This window comes from Pteronotus mesoamericanus, unplaced genomic scaffold (assembly GCF_021234165.1).
Source record: "Pteronotus mesoamericanus isolate MK-2021 breed Mesoamerican mustached bat unplaced genomic scaffold, CSHL_Meso_final scaffold_54, whole genome shotgun sequence".
Classification (NCBI taxonomy): Eukaryota; Metazoa; Chordata; class Mammalia; order Chiroptera; family Mormoopidae; genus Pteronotus; species Pteronotus mesoamericanus.
In genome coordinates this window covers 36582982-36604962 of record NW_026555321.1, presented here as the reverse complement: position 1 = coordinate 36604962, position 21981 = coordinate 36582982, and the positions used below count along the sequence as shown (strand labels likewise).

The 21981-nt window shown below is 52.6% G+C and overlaps 1 protein-coding gene and 1 pseudogene across 3 annotated transcripts; one reads left to right on the top strand and one right to left on the bottom strand.

Moving 5' to 3' along the window:
- Positions 1-8902: 8902 nt before the first annotated feature.
- On the bottom strand, positions 8903-14191 carry GLYCTK (glycerate kinase). 3 transcript variants are annotated; one of them, XM_054595749.1, is made up of 6 exons: positions 14137-14191; positions 12993-13158; positions 11581-11996; positions 11191-11342; positions 10411-10586; positions 8903-10131 (listed from the first exon to the last, which is right to left on the bottom strand). In XM_054595749.1, the coding sequence occupies exons 3-6, from the start codon at positions 11955-11957 to the stop codon at positions 9265-9267; spliced, it is 1572 nt and encodes a 523-aa protein (XP_054451724.1). In that variant the 5' UTR covers positions 11958-11996; positions 12993-13158; positions 14137-14191; the 3' UTR covers positions 8903-9264. The 3 variants fall into 3 exon arrangements, with proteins under 3 accessions (XP_054451724.1, XP_054451725.1, XP_054451723.1); XM_054595750.1 differs by lacking the exons at positions 12993-13158; positions 14137-14191 and adding an exon at positions 12050-12237 and having other exon boundaries at positions 11581-11803; XM_054595748.1 differs by lacking the exons at positions 12993-13158; positions 14137-14191 and having other exon boundaries at positions 11581-12237.
- A 1361-nt stretch (positions 14192-15552) lies between these two features.
- LOC129087933 (NAD kinase-like) lies at positions 15553-16941 on the top strand (annotated as a pseudogene).
- Positions 16942-21981: the final 5040 nt, after the last annotated feature.

The window sequence follows — 21981 nt, the reverse complement described above, 5'->3', positions numbered from 1 at the left end:
AGGCCAGCCAGGGCCCCTGTCCTGTTTTGGGGTTGTGGGGGGTGGCATTGCCTTTATGTGATAGGAGAGGCTTTGTCAGGGACTCCAGCAGCCCTGGACACTGCCTTTCTGTCCACACTGACTCTCCTGTCCGAGGCTGGCTGTCAGCTGCCAGCAGTCGCCCCACTTATACATACACACAGGGGCTGCTTCTGCCTCCCTCCTGAACAGAGGCAGCTGCTGCGGCCTCCATGCTGGAACCAAAATTGAACGAACATTTTCACAATGTCGCCTCCCACTGATGGCCCTTAATTGCATGTTGAAGCTGTGTGACAGAGCCCACGTTATACTAATTATGTCATTACCCTAATCAAGTAAATACTGTATGTGCTAATTCGCTGAAGTCTGTTCAGGGGGATGGGCAGGGGAGAGGAGGCCAGTGTCCCCTGGGTTGTCACATGGATGGAATAGGGTAACAGAGGTATGGAGGGAAGATGAAGAAGGATTAGGGGGGATTCCTCCCTTAGTTCAGCAGGTCCTGTGGTCACCCAACTGAGGACCCTTGGTCACTGCCCTGGACAGGGGAGGAAGAAGCTAAGGTGCTGAACAGGTGGTCAGAGACCCAAGTTGGAGGCCTGCCTTTGCCTTGACAGGCTTGTGGTCTTGAACAAGCCTTTCCTCTGTCAAGTGGGTCCCTTGGTCACCCCCTACCTCAGCCAGCCCAGAGCCTATGGACTCTCAGACATACTGGGCACAGCGGCATCAGAGAGACTCAACATTCTCAATATTCTGGCAGGACTAATCAAGCCACTGCCATCCATTTATGGAACATGAGTAACATATCCTGCTTGGGGCTGTAGGAGGGAGAAAAGCTGACCACCCAAGCAAAGCCCTAGGGCCTGGGGGCAACATCAGAGTGAACCAGCCAAAGGAATCAGCAGGGCTGGCATTCCCCAGAGGCCATGTGTGGGGGGTGATGTGAGGAAGTCTGGAGGACTTCCTGAAGCAGGAGGCTTTGCCTACAGGGAACGAGGAAATCAGGGCTTCAGAGCTGAGATCATCTTTCCGGGTGTGATTTTTAAATGCAAAACTTCTTAACCATAACCTTCAGGTGGAGGTTAGAAGGGATAAGGGAGCTGCCTCTGAAGGACAGAATCCAGATGGGACTCAAACCCATTTGGGGAACTGGAGGACACAGAGGAATGCCGGCCCTGTGTCAGGAGCTATTATATAAGCTGCAGTATGACTAGAGCCTCCATCCTGCCCTCTCTGAGCTGATAAGCATGGACCAGCTGTCAAGCAGGGCCCTCGTCCCTGCCCGGTCCCTCACTGGTTTGTGGCAAGGGTCCCAAAGGTAAGAGGTCAAGTCCTTGGCACTGTGACTAGGGCCTCCAGGAACTGGGTCTCCTGGAGCCCACTCAGGGCTAGGCAGTGCCCAGTCTCCCGAGTATACCCAGGGGCCACAGCGTGGGCATCCCTGCTCTCTCAGCTCCGCCCCACCCATCTGCTGCCATCTCCGCAGACATATGCTGCAGCTTCACACCCGGCAAACACCACATGCTCACTTTGGTGGGCACCAGCTCCCTGCCTCCCAGGCTGTAGGAGAGAAAGAATGAGGGATGTGGGACCTAGACCTAAACTGGCCCAACTTCCTAGGTGACCTTGGCCCAGCCTCTCCAGTTCCCAGGCCTCAGGCTCCCAGTAGATGATGTGCACTCATTTGTTGCCTGTCCCAGGCCTTCATTCATTCCACACCACGTGGTCTGAGCTCCCATAGGCTGGCTCTAGGAGATGGAAACAGACAATAAACTGTCTTCAGCTGTGATGTCTGCGACTTACTCTCAAATGGCTCAGGAAAAAAAAAATTGTGTATGACTGTACACACATGCCACACAGCAAATGTGTCTGTATGTAGAGAGAGAGAGAGAGAAAGCAAGGGAGGCAAAATATTGATAGTTGAATATGGCTAACAGGTATATTGGGTGTCATACTATTCTTATGCTGACAATTTTCCTATAAGTTTAAAATTTTTCTAAACAGAAAGTAGTAGAAGGAAGAAGGAAGGAAAGAAGGGAGCAAAGTTCTTTGCTTTCATAGGCTTCCAGGCTACAGAAGGAGGCAGCTGGCCCTGTGGCAGCAGGGTTGATGTATCCCTGCTTGGTGGGCCCAGAGGGCTTCCCTGAGGAGGTGTCCGGTTAGGCAGAGTCCAAGGAGAATAGAGTGGGATGGGATGGGGGCTGACTCTCTCCCCATCGCTGTCACAGCTCCAGCCTCCGCCCACAGCTCCCTCCCCTTCTCCTGCTCTCCAGAGACTGTAGGTACTCTGACATTTCTATGAGGAGTCTCCAGTGGGGCAATAAGGAAACGTGTCTTGGTCAGAGGCTTAGGAAGTCCTCCTGTGCCACTGAACATGAGAGGAGACTGGACCAGCTCAGGGCACTGTGCCCTAGAGTAGAAAGGAATGGGACAGATATGGGCAAGCCCACCCTACTCCTCTGCCCCCACCAGCACTAATACAGAATTGCGCTCCGCTGCCGAAGCTGAATGACCTGGTGCCTTTGCTTGTCACAGCAGCGCCCAGCAGCAGGAGGGTAGCTGCGGGGAAGTGGGTCATTATCCCATCCTTCACTAGGTCTGCATTAGGCAGCCCAAGAATTGTGTGGTGTGTGTAGGGCGGGGGGCTTGCTTTAGATGGGCTTGTTAAGGGGCTGCAGCTCTGGGCCCACCCCTTGCAGCCTCCTTGCCACCTCATCCCCTCCCTGTGCCCGGCTTCGCCACTCCTTTCCTTCTCCTCTCCTTGCCCATCGCACCCACCAGCCTTCCCTCCTCTCTTGGGGCATCAAATGCTCTAAAAAGGGATTTCCCCTACACGGTTCTCAGTCCAGCTTCAGACCCCATCAACCACCCCCTTCCCCAAGGAGACAGTGACACCAGCATCCTGATGTGTGGTCACTCACGATATGTTTGTTCCTAGTCCTCACAGAATGAAGGGGACCCCTGCACCTCTCCCAGCCCAGTCCAGCCCCTGTCCCCTTGACCTCGGGCTGCCACTTCAGAGCCTGGACCGCCCCGGAGTGGACCTGCCCTCCATTCAGGAGACTGTCGAGGACGCTCCAGGCTGCGGCACCTAGAGGTCAGCAGAGGCCAGCAGAGGCCGATTCCTCCATTCAGACACCTTTGTTCTTCTTCTGCCTTTGTCCCTGGCCCCTGTCCTTTCAGCCAGCCCACCAGCCCAGTGCCTTACTGCTGGCCTGGCTGCTCACCTCCCTACCATTGCTTCTCATGGTCTTTTGTCCACTCAGGTGCCAGAGCCTGGCATGGGACAGTGGTTGGGTGGCCCTGCCCAAGCAGCCCAGCCCAGCCCCCAGCCCAGCTGCCTGCCCCCTGCAGCCCTGCCTCTCACCCCTCCCTCTCCTGCCCACGCCCCCTCACTTGCCCTGTGTCTTGCCCCTCTGACAATCTCTCCTCTCTGGGTCTGGCCCCTCACCTCCTCTCCCCTCTCCCAATTTCCTCATCCCTCTGTTCTTGGCCCTTCAGTCCCTGGGAGTCAGGCTTTATCTTTCGCACACGTTCTCCGCCCCTCCCTCCTCTCTCATCCTCTCCTGTCTCTCCCCCTCCAGCCTCCACTCCTTCGCCTGCTCACTCACCCTCTCCCTCTCCCGCTGCCCCCCTCTTTCTCCCCCACCTCTTTGTTTCAGCTGAGAACCAGCTCCTCGGGACAGTTCCCACACTGCAGTGCCTCTGGTGAGGAGAGAGCGCCACTGAGGTGAGCCGGGGGATCCGGGACCGCCAGGCGGGGCAGCGGGAGCTCTGGGGGGCAGGCAGGTGGGGAGAGTGGGCAGTCCAGCTGAGACACTTCTCTGCCCAGGGCAATGGGAGCCGCAGTCAGAGTGCCAGCTGCAGATGCCCCAGTGGTCAGTAGGAGAGGAGGGCAGAGGGGTAGCCATCTGGCCTGCTGTCGGGGGCTGGTGGGTGGGCAGAGCTGCTGGGGAACGAACAGGCTCTGTCCCTGCCCTGGTGCCTGGCTTCTGGTGGGTGGTCCTGGGCTGAGGGAGACCCTTAGAAGAAACTGACGGGGTGGGCGGGGGCTGGGCTGCCTGGAACAGCTATTCCTCAAGGCTTGAGTGTATGCCCTGTCCTGGAGTCTGGAGCTCTGAGCCCTGCCTCTGACTGGGCTGTGGCGCTGTCAGCGGGGCTGTACCCCTACAAGTGCCTGTCCCTAGTTGAGGTTTTTGTTGCTGGACAGGGATGTGCTGGGCTGCTCCTGCTGCCCAGGTGGTGGGTATAGGCAGAAGAGTGGTCTGCCCCAGCCACAGGCTGGCTGCTTTCATCCCAAGCTACTGACCACCAGACCCACTGAGCCACAGGAGGGGAGGGGAACTTCTCCCTCCCCTAGGGGTCTCGGATCAGCTTTACTCAGGTTGCGAAACAGCAGGGTTTCAGGCCAGAGCCCAGGTACCCTGGAGGTCAGCTTCCCGGGGTGAACTGAGCTGGATAGGTTAGGATGGTTGTAGGCTGAGGGACAGGTGGAGACGGGGCCCTGGCTCTTGAGTGAGGCGACAAGTGTATTTATTGGCAATAGCCCAGGGGTGCAAGGAGGTCCAGAGACATTGAAGCTGGGACAGATGGGTGGGAAGGGGCTGCAGCCACTGCCAGGAGCCCCGCCCTCTTCTCAGCTAATGCTGGGGATGGAGCAGCAGGGCTACATGAGGACAGAGTGTGTTGCTCACCTTTCCTCAGTGAGGTGAACAGGATGGCTCTACTGGCTGCCAGAGGAAGGCCAGGGGATGGGGAGATCAGAGGATAACTTCCCAATGGGGTGCATCTAGTTGGGGGGCAGCTCCTAGCTATCTTTCAGGGCAGAACTAGGTTCCACAGTTCCCCAATCCTCAGGTAGTCAGCGGTGGACAAGATCATAGTGGGTAGTGATCCCGTGAGGTAGAGTTACTAAGGGCACTTGTTCCCCTAGGACTTGGGGCCTAACTCTTCCTCACCCTCTTCCCTGGCCAGAGCCTCCTCATCTGAGCAGGCAATAACCCCTCCCAGATTGAGGAAGAATCAGAGCTGTGGGCATTGAGTCTCAAGGGCCAAGGTGGTCCGTCCCTAGCCTACCCCATCTAGCCTCGAGAGGCCCAAGAGCAGCCTGAACCAGGGAAAGTGGGAAAGCAAAGCCTCAGGACTGGCCCCAGTGGTTACCCAGGAAGGGAGGGGCAGACCCTTAGACACCCCGGCCTCAGGGAGAAAGGCCACCCTGCCTGGCCTGAGCACAGCACACTACAGCTCCTTGGCCCTCATGTGTCTCTCACATGGCAGCTTGCCTAAGCCATTGGCTTCCTCGCCACTCAAGGAGTGTCAGCACCCCACCACCCCTATACAACCCCATCTTCTCCTAACATACCCCAAATCCTTTCACTTCCTCCACCCCAAAGATTCCTGGCCTGGGGTCAAGCCAGGTCTCCCTACCTGGGTCATGTTCCCTCTCTTGAGCCACATTCAGAGGGATCCCACTGCCCTGCCTATTTTTCTGAGGCACAAGGGGGACTCTCTCCAAGGCTGGGTAAACTTATTCTAGTTCCAGCTGACCCCATTGGCTCTGTGACCTCCCAGAGCACTGTGCACCCTAGGAGCCATTAAAGACTCAGATACCACCCTCTGCTAGTACCAGTCCAGTAGAGAAGGGCAGTAGTCACTCGCTTGGCCTCAGTCAATAGCAACAGGCCTCACTGGCTCTAAGCCTGGCCTTGCCTGGACAAAGGAGGCTTCCCTGAGCGGAGAGTTCATTGAGCTTCCCTGTGGAAAAGACCAATACCTCTCCCTTCTTTTCATCCCTCCCTGAGCCCCTCACTGGCACAAGTTTCTTATCCAGATTCATTGGCTGCTAACAACTCCCCAGAGAAATAAGCAGGACATGGAAGTTGTTCCCATTAGACAGGAGAGAAAACCAAGGCCAGGATAAGGACTTAGGACTTTTAACCGCCACTGTAGTGAGTGCCTAGATTAGGACAAGGTACCTATGCTCATGGAAGTGTCCACCAGTTGCCTAGCCTCCTTGCCCTTGAAATCCTCATGACTCTAACAGCATTCGCAGGGACAGAGGGCTAGGTTACTCCGGGGTGGGGGTGTTGAGCTAGGGCTTCCAGCCTCGCTTCCAAAGTGGGCATTTAAAGGGTTGCCTAGGCTGGCTGAAGGCTGCTGGGGTGAAACTGCAGGGGGGCAGGCAGAGGGGAGGTGGGAGAGGGTTCCTGAGCCTGGTGATGTATGTCTTTCCTACCTGTGACACCTACTCTACCTCCTTGTGCGCACTATCCCCTACCCCTGCAGTAAGAAAGGCCTTGGCATCAAAGACCTAAAACAGCCTCCTGGCATCATGCCTTGCTAAAAACCCTCATGAGGCTTGCCACTACTGCCAACATGAAGTCCTATCCCCTTGGCCAGACACACAAGGCTCTTTGCCAATTGGCCTCTGCCAACCTTTATGGCCTCCTGGCCCAACTTGCTTTGCCTCATCCCCAACAATCTAACCACACCAGACTGTGTGTCCCTATCCTGGGATGGTGCAGAGCACAGCTGAGAGGCCGGCTCAGTGTCTGGTTTTGCGTTCAACTGGATGCACGCCCACACAAGTCTCCATAACCACAGGGATGTGCACACAGATGCAGACACATATATTTGTATAAAAGCCCATCACCTACCTGCATATGGTTTCCTACCAAATCACACACACAACGGAGCTGTGAAATCTGAGCCAAGAAGGGTCTGACAAATCTGATTTATGGATCCCTAGAGATACCAAGTGTGGTCATGTCACCATCCCCAGGGCCTTGAGGAGCAGCAGGGAGAGAAGAGTGGATCCCTGGCTCTGGATCAGCCCTCACTGGATCCCAGGGTCTCTGAACCCCAGAAGGTGGGCAGAGGATTGTCAAGTAGACCCCAACCAGGTTCTAATTCTGGTTCTATTTCTCCAGCTATAAAACAAAGGATTAGCTGACACCTAAGGGCTATCCAGGCTCACTGTCCAGCTGCTCTCAGTTCATGCCAGTTTCAGAGAATGGAAGGGCCTGTGAGAGCAGCAGCAGCAGCAGCAGTAGTCAAGGGTGCCAGGCACCCTAAGAAAGCTCCAGTTGGGCCGGGAAGAGCCAGGAGATGGAGATGAGGTGGGCAGCAGGAATCTGAGCCAGGAGAGACAGAAGCCAAGAGCCATGAGATGGGAGAAATTATTATGACCCATACTTGACATTTACAGAGCAAATAAGTCCTATTGAACACTCACCATGCAGGTTTTATCTCATATTTTCATCTAGATTGAGGCTAAATATATTCTCTGTCATCTTCGGGGTACCAAATGAGCCAATCTAGTGGTTAGGCTCAATCCAGCCCCTGGTCTCCCAGTCCTCACAGACACAGGACAGATGCCGAGGTGGCACAGAGGGAGCCTCTGGCAAGTCTCCGCCCCCCCATCCCTCAGCAGGTGTGTAAACAGTCAGGTGCACAAGCAGCAGCATATCTCCTTTGTGGAGTATCTATGTGTACACAAACATGCATCCTTCCTCTCGGTGGTATGCCTACACCAACATGCACACATATGCACATACTGGGGACATGGCTGACAGGTCCTCTGCCACAGCCCCAGCCCTCCTGTCCTGCTCTTGCCTGGACCTTGACACCCAGTGCTAATACGCATGCTCCTGAGAGCAAGGATCAAAGCAGGCACAGGTCATATCTAGATGTTGCCAGAGGAGCACCAGCATACCAGCACTGCCAGGTGGGAACAATATCCCCTAAGCCTATGACCCCCCTAACCCCAGTCAGCATAACTCTATGCAGAACAGATGGAACTAGTGCCTCAGAGGGATGTAAACTCCCCTCTTCCCTAAACCTCCTTGGCTCCAGAGACCAGCGCACCTTGCTCACCTCCCTCTCAGTCCTCAGTTCACGAACCACCTGCAAGCTGGGCTGTCAGAGACCAAGTGGGGAAAGGAGTCTGTTCCTAGAGGGAGGGCATGCCAGCTCTGGGCCAGAGCCCCTCACACCTTCAGAAAGTAGATGGCTGGGGTGGCCAGCAGAAGCAGCCCCAGGCCTCGCTGTTCTCTATGGCTTTTTATTCCTATGTGATTCTACTGCTCACTCATATAGGGATTGGAGCCGTGGCGCACGGCGGGGGCGGCCAGCGGAGGGCTTGGAAACTGAGCAACAGGGCCCAACGAGAGCCGGGACAGTGGCCCATCACTCTCTCAGCACAGGCTGCTGGCCTCCTCTGTTGCTTTTCTCCCCACTGGCCCTTTCCCTGCCACCTATAATAGGGAGAGGCAGGGGGCTGCTGGACCCCATCACTGCTCTGATCCACCATCACAGCAGTGGAGATCCCCATGGCAAGGCTGGTACCAGACACGTGACTGTATCCCCAGAGTAGTGACTGAAGGAACTGTGGGTGTTCAGGCAGGGAAAAGAGCTGGCACAAGGAAACTAGGTCCAGTGTCCTGTGGCTGGGGTTGCCCCTAGATAGAGGACAGCTCAACCGAACAAAGTATGTCTGTGGCTAAGGGCCATCCAGAGCAGGAGGGATGACCCTGGTGGGAGGTAGTAAGCAGGCGCCCAGTGAAACATATGGCAGGTGCTGAAGACCAGGGCAGGAATGCCACTGGGGAGAGGCACTGTTGGATGGGTGGCCAGCCACTCCCAGACTCCATCCTGCAGTCCTTAGGCCTATCCCCCCTGGAATCTCTGCTCACCTTCACTGTGTGTGTTGGGAGCCAGGCTCAGCCCTCCCAGGCTCCTGCTGAAATGAAACAAGCGCTGAGTGTGTGGTGCAATAGGGAACTCCTATTGGGTCTGGTTGCTGTGGATGCAGCCCAACCCACTCCCCCACCCCCAGCAGCTCCCTGCAAGTCCCTGCTCAGAAGGAGGATGCACTGAGACTCCACAGAGTGGTCCTTTTTATTTCCAGTCCTTGCTTCACCCCCCAGAAAAGAACAGGCTCAGGAGCTCAGCAGTGGGGCTGCCTAGGGGAAGAGTGAACAGGTCAAGAGATGTGTCCTGGTCCTCAGGGGTACCTGCTGCCACGACTGAAAGCAGGGGTGGAAGAGAGCCACCATCTTGCCACTCTGTTTGGGGGAAAAGACGTGAAGCAGAGGCCCTGGGAGGGAGGTCTAAGGAGCCAACCATGTAGCCAGGGCCAAGGAGGAGAGGGGCTCTAAAGCCTGGTGAGACCATGGGGACCAACACTGGTCTGCACCAGGACCCTGCCCTGTAGGCTTCCTCTGGACTCCCAAAACATGACCTACGTCATCACCGTGGCCGCAGGAACAGGAAGTGGACATCCATGACATTGGTTCCTGTCAGCCCTGTGTAGAGCAGATGGGCCCCACCTTGGAAGCGGTGGAAGAAGGTATGTGAGTCATTGTGGGCTAGGAAGGTGGCCACATCCAAGCCCTCAGCGGTGGCCTGGTTGGCAAGTTCAGGCATAATCCAGGCCCCGGCTGCCTCTGTGGGCCCGTCCTTTCCGTCAGTGCCACCGCTCAAAAACAGCACATCAACAGACCCCAGTGGCCGTTGTCCCAGCTCTACTCCAACACGCAGGGCCAGTTCCTGGTTCCGGCCACCCTTGCCGGAGCCCTGCAATTGCACTGTGGGCTCGCCACCGGCCAGCAGGCAGATGGGGCCCCCAGCCCTGGCCACGACCTCCAGAGCCTCCTTCAGATGCAGGTCTGGGAGCTGGAGCTCAGCCGCCAGTTTGTGGAGCTGTTCACCCTCTTCCACAGGGGTTCCGGCGCTGGACGGAGTGAGGTGGGCTCCAGCTACTCGGGCCAGTAGCTCGTAGAACTTGGCCACACTTTTTACGTCGCCCTGCATGGCTGCAGTCAGCACCACAGCCCGGTATCCCAGCGTCTCAGCCTGTCGCTGGGCCTCAGCCAGTGCAAGTGCGTTGGAGCCAATGATCACATTGAGGACGTGACCACAGGTGTGTGGCCCATGAGGATCAGAGTCAGCTTGAGCCAGCACAGTTTTCACAGAACGTGGCAGGGCAGCACGGAGGCCATAGCGATTAAGGATGTGCAGGCAATCTTGTACATTGTGGGCGCTGGCCACAGTGGGGCCACTGGCAATCACATCCACTGGGTCTCCCACCACATCTGATAGAATCAGGCTAACCACCTGGGGAGGGGTCAAAGATACAAGGCTCAGTCCTTCCTGATCCTCACCCCAGAGCTGTGAGGACAAACTGCACCCTAATCCCGTATATCCACATACCCTACAACATATAGTACATTTCCTCGCCCACTTATAACCTTTCTCAAGTGGACATGTGGACTCCCTCTTACCCTCTCTGATAGCCCTGTGACCTCCCATACCAGGCCCCTGCCAATCTGCATGCTGTTTTAGGGTTTCATCTGCCCGGCACACATGTGTCTGGGTAAGAGGTGATTCACGCACCTGGGCAGGGTAGGCAGCCTGAGCCAGCCCCCCACCCTTGAGCTGGGACAGGGCCTTCCGGATGGTGTTCAGTTCCTGGATGGTGGCTCCTCGGGCTGCCAGCAACTTGGTGAGTGTCTGCTTCTCCTCCAGTGTGACAGGTGGGATGGGGGCGGGCAGCAGGGCTGAGCCCCCACCTGCAGAGACAGTGACGACTTCAGGCAGAGGGGACAAAAAAGAAACTTCCCCACCCAGGCACACAGGTGGGCTCTGCACACAGTAGGGAAGGGGCTGGGGGCTGGAAGGGTGACGTTAGGGTGCCCCTATATGGACATGCAGTGAATGTGTGCAGTCCCCACACCCTGGGCACCTGAGGTTCTGCCCTGCCTTGGGGTAGCCCAGGTCCCAGCAGGTAATGGAAAAACTATTCCTTAAGGGCTTGAAGTAGGAGGCAAATGGGAGCATGGACAGTGGAGGACCAAAGAGGGGGGTCCGCGGGGGCTGGAGACTTGGGTTCTAGCCCCAGGTGATACCAGACAGCAGCAACTGCAGTGACATTTTCCTTGCAAGATTCTGAGTCAGGAGCTGTTTGCCTCTCATGGGTCTGCCAACAGGTTAGTTGAAGGGAGAAGCCCACAGTTCAGGGGAGGCCAGATAACTGGCCCAGGGCCACCTAGGCATCAGCCATCCAGACTGCTCATTGCCTCAATTGTCCTGTGACTCTGGGGGCTTAGACCAATGGTTTCTTGTAGACCTGATATTCCCCCACCCAACTGTGCTGAGCCAATCTGGCATCCACACCTGAGATGAGCACGAGCAGCAGATCATCAGCTGTCAGACCTTCAGCCAGCTGCCGAATAGCTAATGCAGCCCGCAGTGCATCACGGTCCGGCAGGTTGTCCTCTGCACCCTCGAAGACCTGGACACGGCTGTGTGACTTCAGTAGCATGTCCCTGAGGGTAGAGAGAACAGGGAATAAGAGATGGTACGGGCTCCTCTCCTCCCATCTAATTTCCCAGCTGTACAGGTAATGGGCATGAACCAGGATGCCTGCTGACATCCATCCTGGAACCAGGACAGATCTAGGAGAAAAGGGAAGATGCTGAGGAAGGAAGGCCTCGATACAGCCTAAGTCTGGACCCAGGTTCCCCACCACATGGACTGTGGGGAGCAGCCCCCCAAACTCCTTACTGCTTGCCAGTGTACTCCATGGCAGCGCGGATCCCCTTGGGAACGCTGATCACTCCCTGCACGAGATGCTCCCCCAGTAGCTCCTCAGCTGCAGCTGCCATGCCCAGCACAGCCTTGCCGAAGCCCACCAGGTAGAGGTTTTGCCGCAGCTGAAAGCTCCGATCCCGAACCTTCAGCTGTCCGCTGCCAGGGTCCAAGGACAGTGCCCGGTGCATCATGGGGCCTGGCAGAACGGCACCAATAGTGATCTCAAACAGCTTCTGAGCATGCTCTGCCAAGGCCATGCCACTGGCCAGCCGTGCCCCTGGGCCCTCCCGGAGGAGTGGGCGTAATGGGGCTCGGGCCAAGCGGTGCAGGACCTGCAGGGTTACAGCCATGCCCCACTGCTTTCAGCTCCACCTGGCATCCATAGCCACCTAGGGGAAAGAAGGCACTAGTGAGGCAGTTGCAAGGCTAGAGATGGGAGCACCTGAGGGCTCAGGGCCAGTGGACCACACAGCTGCTGCTGCTGCTGCCGCAAGAATGGACCATCTGCCAATCCTAGGAGGCTTCCTGAGGCCCACAGCTGCTGTATCTCACTCCAGTCCTCAGAGCCCAGACTTGCCATCCAGTCATGTCCTTCTCTTCTGCAGGCCACACGCTGGCCCGCTGGACACTCTGCCTGCAGTCCAAAGGTCCTGTTAGCTGAGCCCTCCTCCTAAGTCACCCACTTGGGCTGCAAGTTAATCATTCACAGAGTGAGCAATTCCTATCAGTGGGTTCCAGCCACATCCCTTCACCACCCCTGCATACTGAGCCCTCCCCCAGGGGCAACACCCCTTTCTGGCACCACATCCTTGCCTCTTCTGTTGCCAGGAAGCTGCTGGCTGTTCCACCAACTGATCCAAGCCTGCTGACCTCCAGCTTTATTTTATTAGTGTGTGGGTCTGTGTTGGGAGACTGTAGGCTTGGCAGGGCACTGACAGGCCCAGAACACATCCTCAAGGCACACAGCCTAAAGAATCCCAGCACTGAGGGCTAGTCCAACAAGAGGTTCAATTTCAAATCAGAAGTGGCAGCAAAGTCTGGCTCATGGTGGAACCTCAGAGAAGTCCTTAGATGCCACATGAAGCCATGTATCAGGGAACTCAATCTGTAGGACAGAAAAAGACCCCTTCCACCTACATCACTGGCCAGACCACCCCTGCCAATAGCATGCTCTTTGGTTATAAGCATATAACAAGACAAGTCTTGGGTTAGCCCACCCACAGGGGTGAGAACCAAGTGGCTGGAGCAGGCAAAGGCCAGGCTCCCACAGCAGAGCCCAAATAATAATTTTCTCCACTGGGCAGGGTAAAGGCTAGAAAAGCCTTGAGGTGAAGGTCGTTAGCCTGTAAAGGAGTTTAGGGGCAAAAAAGCCCCCAAAAGCTTACCTCTAAAAAGGCATCTACTTTAATAAATGCCTGCCATAAATGCTGCCAGTTGACTACAGCAGCAAGTGTGGACAAAGCAGAGGCGGGGGCTGCGAATCAGTCTCCAGCTCTACCACAGGTTTTTCTGAGTGTCTGGGAAGGCTCCGTTTCTCTCACTGGGCCTCATCTGCAAAATGAGAAGTGGGATGAGATTAAGACTAATGCTTTCCCTTGACATCCCTGGGCTCTCTAAAGCTGTCCACTGTTAATACAGAAAACCTGGACCCTATTCACCAATTTATCCTACACTCAAAAAACCTGGCGACTTCTAGCCCTCGGGCACTTAGCCTGCTGTTTTTCAGCTTTTCATAAGAGATCCACCCTGTTCGACCCCAGTTGTGAAAGAGAGCAGAGACCACCACCATGAGGGCTCTGAAAATGGGCCCAGCTTTTGCCATGCGACCCCATTAGGCTTGGAGTTAAAAGTATCTTAGCATCTAGCAATAGCTGATTTTGACAGCCTGGGTGAACTTTGTACATACTTCCCAGATGGACACAGGCCTAGAAGATCCCAGTCTCGCTACTGGATACCAGAGCTCAGGGCAGAAGGAAGCTCAAGGTTAAGATTGCCAGATAAAATACAGGATGTCCAGTTAAACTTCAACTTCACATAAACAATGAATTTTTTCTTAACATTGAACAATGTTACATTAGTTTCAGGTGTACAACAGCAATTAGGAATTGTTTTAAATAGGTATGTTCCATAGATTATTTGGGACATACCTATACTGAAATATTATTTGTTATTTATCTGAAATTCCAATTTAACTGGACGTCCTGTATTTTTATTTGCTCAACCCAGCAACTCTAGTCAGGACACTTCTCCCAAACTCTGAAGCGCTACAGTACAAAATCTGGAGTCCGAGAAGATCCGCCTTGACTCCTCCCCGCCGCCAGATGGAGCTGGAGCCACTTCCGGCCCTCGCCAACTTGTACAGGACCCGGAAGTGACGTCCCCCTTGGTTGGGCCCTCAGGCCTTTGCGAGGGAAGCGGCTGCTGCGTACCGGTTGGTGGTGACACGTGAAAAAGGACCCCGCTGCCGCCTGCACCCTCTGTGGCCCTGCCCCAGGACTGCTCCTGAAGGCTCTCGTAGCGGACACTTACGGCCTCACAGCTCCCGCTTGCGGCTTGCTGCGCGGGAGACCGGAAATACTCGCGGGTGGGCGGAGTAGAATCCGGAAGTGTGGGGTGGGTGGGGCGGAATTGGAGTGCCAGGTGCGAATTGCGTTGGTTAGAGGCGCTAGGGTAGCCAGAGCGAGGACTGAGGGTTTGGGTCCTCCCGGGCCGCTGAGAAGCACGTAGGAAGTCACTCGATGCCTTGGTTTCTTCATCCCTACAATGGTGGTAGTAGTTCCCGCCTCACTGATTGCTATCATTCGTCCCCTCCTTTTATCCTGTACGATCAGTCAGCCGTTGCAAGCTCCATTTAGATGACAGGCACTGGAGTGAGCAAACCGGTTCAGAATCACTTCACCACCACCCAGTCCTATTGGAGCCAGATTAAGGCATCCCTTCCCCTCCCCGCCGTTATAGTCCCACGTAACTCATTGGTGTCCCCTCCCGCTTATCCATGGGCTACCAAAAAAACGGCTCTGACTCAGCAAAAGTTCACTTCCGTGATCCTCGAACATGCAAGCTGCGTGTAAATATGAATGACCCTGGGTCTCCCTCACAGCCCCTGCTCTCATCCTGTGCGCACGCTGAGCAGGTCTTGATGTTTTTATACTTTTGAAAGGTACAGAAGAGTACACTGTTTTTACTTAGGCTTTCTTGGGGAGATAGAGGAGGGAGTTACATGACAAATCACAGAACAGACTTCCTAAAAATGTTAAAACATATTTCTCACACCCATTCCCTGTATCAACTACCACACCTCTCCATAGGTCTCCAAACCATGTTCTGCTTTTGCATTAACTCCTCCCCATTTCCTAGCTGTCTCCCTGGATTTTTCTTTTCCTTTATGCTAGAGGACATTTTATTCCCTATCAATCACTCCTAAATGCTTCTCCACCCCATCATTCAAACAAAGGCACCTTCAGGAGGATCTGCCTTCTTTATTGTTTATTTAATTTTATTTTCAGCCCTGGCCATTGTCACTCTGTTGGTTGGAGCATCATCCCATAAACCGAAAGGTCGTGGGTTTGACTCCAGGCAGGGCACATGCCTGGGTTGCAAGTTCGGTCCTGGTCAGGATGCATGGGAGAGGCAACCAATCCATGGTTTTCTCATGTTGGTGTTTTTCTGTCTCCCTTTTCCTTTCTCTAAGATCAACGGGCATGTTCTCAGGTCAGGATAAAAACATTTTTTTTGAGTGCTGCTCGGCGGGCGGGTACCGTGGTCCGGGCGGCCATTGTGGGTTGGGGCGGTGTGGTCGTCGCATGGTTTTGGCTAGTGACGATGAGCAAGCGGTGGCTGGACAGCGAAGTCTGGGGCTAGGTCTGGCTAGCCAGCAGCCCCGCAGGTGCCCGCAGCAGCAAACAGGATCAGTGTTTTTCTGACTGAAGCCCTCATTCATTGATAATGGAGGTGGAGCCAGAGAAGGTCTATGTGAGCGCAGACATGGTCTACCACTGCACTGCGTGTCATGGGGATGAGGACAGGGTGCTGGGCCACCCCATCTGTGGTCAGGCCAAGTCTTGCAGGCTGTCTGCCAAGCCTGCCCTGGCAAGCACAAAGGAATTCAAAAGGACCTGCTCTCCACACAGGCCATGCCCGGTGACCACTTTTGGACCAAAGGCCTGCATGCTGCCGAACCCCCAGACCATCATGCACATCCAGGATCCTGCCAGCCAGTGGTTTACATAGAGTATGTCCCCAAGGAGTGTTCTTGTTATCAAGAAGATCCAGGACACCAGGAAGAGTGTTCTTGTTATCAAGAAGATCCAGGGCCTGATGTAGCCTTTCAAGGAGCTCTGTGTGTACCTTACGGAGGAGAAGAACATGATTGTGTATGTGGAGAAGAAAGTTCTAGAAGACCCAGCCATCATGGGTGATGACAACTTTGGGCCAGTGAAGAAGAAGTTTGCACCTTCAGAGATTACTATGATGACATTTCCAACCAGACAGATTTCATCATCTGCCTGGGGGTCAGAGGTATGGAACCCTGCTCTGCGCCCCCTCCCTCTTCCAAGGCAGCATGCCTCCAGTCATGACATTCCACCTGGGCTCCCTGGGCCCCCTGGGCTTCTTGACCCCCTTGACTTTGAGAGCTTTCATACCCAAGTTACACAGGTGATACAGGGGGACACAGCTGTTGTTCTCCGGAGCTGGCTGAAAGTCAAGATCATGAAGGAGCCTAGAGGGAAAAAGATTGCCACCCCCAACGGGGTCAGTGAGAACAGGGTGCTGGCTTCCTCCATGACCAGGACATGGAGGTCAGGAAGCAGGTCATGCAGTACCAGGTCTTGAACGAGGTGGTGATTATCAGAGGTCCTTCCTCCTACTTGTCCAGTGTGGACGTCTACCTGGACAGGCAGCTCATCACCATGGTGCAGGGCGACACCTGTCCTTCAGGTGTGATCGTCTCCACCTCGATGGGCAGCACTGTGAACGCGTGCTTCTGGGTCCTCCATGATCCACCCCAATGGGCCGGCTATCATGATCATGCCCATCTGCCCCCACTATCTGTCCTTCCAGCCCATTGTGGCCCCTGCAGGAGTTGAGCTCTAGATCACGCTGTCACCAGAAGCAAGGAACACCAACTGGGTGTCCCTGGAGGGCTGAAAGAGGCAGGAGATCTACCACAGAGACAGCATCAGCATCACCACCTCGTGCTTCCCACTCCCCTCCATCTGTGTCTGAGACCCTGTGAGCAACTGATTTGAGAGCCTGGGCCAGTGTCTACTCTGGAACATGCGCAAGCAGCAGACACACCTCACTGAGGAGGAGGGGAAGGAGGAGGAGGCTTAGCCACGTACCTGCTGTACTCAGTGTTGTCCACAGTCACATGCCCATGCAGGCGTCAGGTGTGATATTGCTTATGTCTGTAGCCAGAGAAGGAGCCTGGAATCTGCCTTTTGTCGACCTGATCAGCTGTTTTTAATATTTTATATCTGACCTTATTTTGCTTTTCTAAATAAGCCAAGCGACAAATGGAGCTCTGAAAGCAATACTGCACACCTGTGTTGTCCGCCAAAGCCTGTCACCAGGGACCTTGAGCTGCTTGGGCTCTTCATAATTCCTTGTCAGGAAACTTCCATACATCAGCCTATTACATTGAGAGGGGATCAGAGTGGATGATCTATGCGTTGGTGTTGAATTAAATGTCTTATAGCCAAAAGTCTTCCTTCAGCCACACGCTTTCCGTAATCCTGCACCCTCCCCTAAATTCCCTCTAAGGGAACACATGTGAAGAGCCCTTGGGAAGTGATTGTAGGTTGGCAGGTGGATGGGTCCCCTCCCTCCTTCATGGTCCCCAGGCGCTGTCTCCTATCACTGCTTTGGTGTGACAGGTGCTGCAGAGCATTACACGATGGCCCATTGAGCCTGGTGGCGGCTAGGTGAGAGGTCAGCCCACATACATTGCCCATGAATCAGAGCTGCCCCACTCCCACCCCCTAGGCTGGAAGGCATTTTCAATTCTGTGTATACTTTTTAAAGATTCTCTCAAACTCTTTGAAGTGCTATGTCCACATTATGTCATGCACATTTGGGAAATGATTTCAGCCCTGGCTGATGTGGCTCAGCGGATTGAGTGCCGTCCTGTGAACCAAAGGGTTGCCTGTTTGATTCCCAGACAGGACACATGCCTAGGTTGTGGGCCAGGCCCCCAGTGAGGGGTGCATGAGAGGCAACCACACACTGATGTTTCTCTCTCTTTCTTCCTCCCTTCCCCTCTGCCTAAAAATAAATAAATAAAATCTTTAAAAGAAAAAAAAAGACGGAAAATGATTTCAGAGGGAAGGGTTTGTACAGGTGTGAAATGGAGCCTGAGTCTGTGTGTGTTCTGTGTGACATGTGTGGGACCATCTTTCTAGTCTGGTTTGGCTGCCGTGGGGTCTCTTGGTTAGGAAGCCATGTGGCTTCATAATTGTCACAAGAAGGTTGGGACAAACTGGTTAATGCAGAGAGGAGGGTGGTGGCATTTCATATGGGTCCTGGGGTACAAGGATAGTCAATCATTCCAGCTGTTGCCCCAGCTTGGCAAGCTGGCTGCGACGTGTACAAGCATGTGCATGTGTGTATTCTACATGGGACAAAGAGCTGGTGTGGAGTCCAAGACGAGCTGAGGCTCAGTCTACACATGACCTTGGCCCCCTCACCTAGCAGGTATCCTGAATCCGGGCCTGTTTGCAGTAATTGATGTCTCTTCGAGAAGCATTTTCATCTGCTAGATTGGGGTGAAGGGAAGGGCTGAGTGTGCTCCCTGGGCCTCAAATCTAGAGTGACAGGTGAGGCTGTGCCTTGCCCACTTGGAGGGGCACATACCCCAATCTTGTGCTTATAAGAAGGTGTCCAGGGCCACATGCATGGTCACCCTTGGCTGAGTCTCTAAATAGCTGGCTCTGAAGCCTGAACACCATCTCCACTGTCCATGTGTGTGTTGACCTGTTTTGATCACATGCTGTTGTCCCCCCTACTCTTGTCCCGGTTGAGGCACCTCAGCATCTGGACCTCAGTGGTGCCTGGCACTTGGCCTCGTGCCAGATATGGAGGTGGGCTCTCCCTGAGACCTGCGCACGCACCCAACAGGCTGGCTGCCTGCGGGCTGAGTAAACCAGACCCAAACCCCCAGCTCTAGGTGCAGAAGTGTGGCATTTGGAATTGGATCACGTGTTTAGACAGAAAAGGAAGTGTTGACCCAGGCCTGAAGCAGTGTGGTGGTGGGGTGATGGAGAAGGCTTTGGATTTTTTTGAAGTAAATTCTTAATGTTTCATATTGTTAATATTCTTTAAATTTATTGAATGTTGTTGAAAGCTTTATCACTATTCAGATCCTTTCAATAAACAGACTTGTTTGAGTTGAGTGACAAAAATATATGTTTTTTATTTTCCAATTACAGTTTACATTCCATATTTTTTGTATTAGGTTCAGGTATACAGAATAGTGGTTTCATAATCATAAACTTTACAAACTGTTCCCTCTGATATTTCTAATACCCATCTGGCACCAAACATAGCTATTACAATATTATTGACTATATTCCCTATGCTGTATTTTACATTCCTGGACCTATCTTCTTTAGATGTGGGGAAATTGTAAATACTTAAAATTTCAGTTTTTTTCTTTGCTTACAGTAAACTGTCTTCATCCATCCATTCATTTATTCACTCCTCCATCAGTCAACAGGCATTTCCTGACTGTCTTCCCTGTGGGCCAAATGCTGTAGCTGCTGTGATGAGTAAGAATGGTTCTTTCCGATGGGGAACTTACTCTGCTTTTGCAGTGACATTCCCACACACTGAGAGGAGTGTAAATTTGAGCACCTCTCTAATTATGTAGTGCCAGACACTCAAACAGATACCATTTACTGTGTCAGTGCTGTTCTGTCAGACTGTAAGTAGGGGACTAATTGTGCCCATTTTTTTACCCCCCCCCCATACCCCACAGTGCTCACAAAGTGCATTTAACAACAGCGAGGTTCAGATACCCACTGAACTGTGAGCTTCTGGAATGTGATGACTTAGTCTAACTCATATTTGTACTTGTACTGCCTTGCATAGGACCAGGCACAAATAGAAACTGGAATTTCTTTCTTCTTCTTTATTTCACTTTTTAATCCTCACCCAAGGGCATACTTCTTGATTTTAGAGAGGGGAAAGGAGGGAGAGAGAGAAGAGGAACATCAATCGATTAGTTGCCTCTCGTATGTACCCTGAACTCTGGGGACAGCACCTGCAACCTAGGCATGTGCCCTGACTGGGAATCGAATCTTCGACCTTTTAGTTAATGGGATGATGCTCTAACTAACTGAGCCGCACGGGCCAGGGCTCTACTTTTCCTTCTCCTCCTCTCCCTCCTCCCCGCTCCTCCCCCCTCCTTTCCTTCCTCCTCCCCCCTCCTCATCCCCCACTCCTCCTCCTCCTAATCCTACCTCTCTTCTTCTTCCTCTTCCTCCTCTTTCTCTTCCTGTTCTTCCTCTCCTCCTCCTCCTTCTCTTCTTCTCCTTATGAATTAAAACAACAATGAAGTTCTTAGCTAAAAACTGTTGAGATCCTAGGTGGAAAGGATTTCACAAGAGGAAAAGAGATGGTTGTGAGTGGAAGTAGAAGGCTTCTGAAGGCAGTGAATCACACTGAAGTGGTGTGATTTAGGTCTAGGAAAAACAATTCAGCTATCTGAATGATAACACATACCTGGGCCATGGGTATGAATATATGTACAGCCTTTTTAAGAGTACTGTAGCAATAAATATCAACATCGAAAATGTGACATGTAATTTCAGTACAGGGAAAAATAATTGGATACGTGGACAAAGATGGTGTAGGAGAGGGAAAACTTTTTCCTTTACTCTTAGGTTCAGTAGATGAGGCCCTACAAATTAAACTGGCAGATGACAGATTAACAGGAGAAAAAGGTTTGTATTATTTTTATTTTTTGTTTTTTTAATATATTTTATTGATTATGCTATTACAGTTGTCCCAATTTTCCCCCTTTGCCCACCTCTGCATGGTATCCCCTTTTCTCCAGCAATCCCCCCCTTAGTTCATGTCCATGGATCATGCATATAAGTTCTTTGGCTTCTCCATTTCTTATACTATTCTCAACATCCCCTTATTTATTTTGTACATACCAATTATGCTTCTAAATCCCTGTACCTTTTACCCTACTCCCCCACTTCCCCTTCCCAGCTGATAACCCTCCAAATGATCTCCATATCTATGATTCTGTTCCTGTTTTGGTTGTTTGCTTAGTTCGTTTTTTAGATTCAGTTGTTGATAGTTGTGCATTTGTTGCCATTTTAATGTTCACAGTTTTGATCTTCTTTTTCTTAAATAAGTCCCTTTAACATTTCATGTAATAATGGCTTGGTGATGATGAACTCATTTAGCTTTACCTTATCTGGGAAGCACTTTATCTGCCTTCCATTCTAAATGATAGCTTGGCTGGATAGAGTAATCTAGGCTGTAGGTCCTTGCTTTTCATCACTTTGAATACTTCTTGCCAGTTCCTTCTTGCTTGCAAAGTTTCTTTTGAGAAATCAGCTGACAGTTTTATGGGAACTCCTTGGTAGGGAACTGCTTTACTCTTTCTGCTTTTAAGATTCTCTCTTTACATTTAAACTTAGACATTTTACTTATGATGTGTCTTGGTGTGGACCTTTTTGGGTCCAACTTGTTTGGAACTCCCTGTGATTCCTGGACTTATATGTCTATTTCCTTCACCAAATTAGGGACATTTTCTTTCATTATTTTTTCAAATAAGTATCAATTTCTTGCTCTTCCTCTTCTTCTGGAATCCCTATGATTCAGATGTTGGTATGTTTGGAGATGTCCCAGAAGCTCCCTATACTATCATTGTTTTTTGAATTCTTTTTTCTTCTTGTTGTTTTGGTTGAATGCTTATTTCTTCCTTATATTCCAGATTGGTGATTTGAATCCTGGCTTCCTCCTCTCCACTGATGGTTCCATGTAGACTTTTCTTTATTTTACTCAGTGTGAACTTCATTTCTTCATTTACGTTGTTGTCAAACTTAATGAGTTCTTTGAGCATCCTGGTCACCAGTGTTTTGAACTCTGTGTCTGATAGGTTGGTTATCTCTATTTTGTCTAGTTCTTTTTCTGGGGCTTTGCTTTTCTGCTCTTTCATTTGGGCTATATTTCTTTGCCTCCTCAATTTTGCAGCCTCCCTGTGTTGGCTTCTGTGTATTAGGTAGGGCTGCTTTGACTCTCTGCCTTAGTAGTGTGGCCTATTGTAGAAAAGACACCTGTAAATTATGTGGGGCAGAGCCTTAGATAATTGCCAGGACAGGGCAATTATGCTTCACTGCTTTGTGGCGCTGTGTCGGG

Excerpts from the sequence above, each read along its gene's own strand:
- GLYCTK (XM_054595749.1), bottom strand. The coding sequence starts at position 11,957 with ATGGCTGTAACCCTGCAGGTCCTGCACCGCTTGGCCCGAGCCCCATTA. Across the intron at positions 11,343-11,580 it reads ATGGAGTACACTGGCAAGCA|GGACATGCTACTGAAGTCAC; the intron begins GTAAGGAGTTTG and ends CTCTACCCTCAG. Across the intron at positions 10,587-11,190 it reads GCTGCTCGTGCTCATCTCAG|GTGGGGGCTCAGCCCTGCTG; the intron begins GTGTGGATGCCA and ends CTGTCTCTGCAG.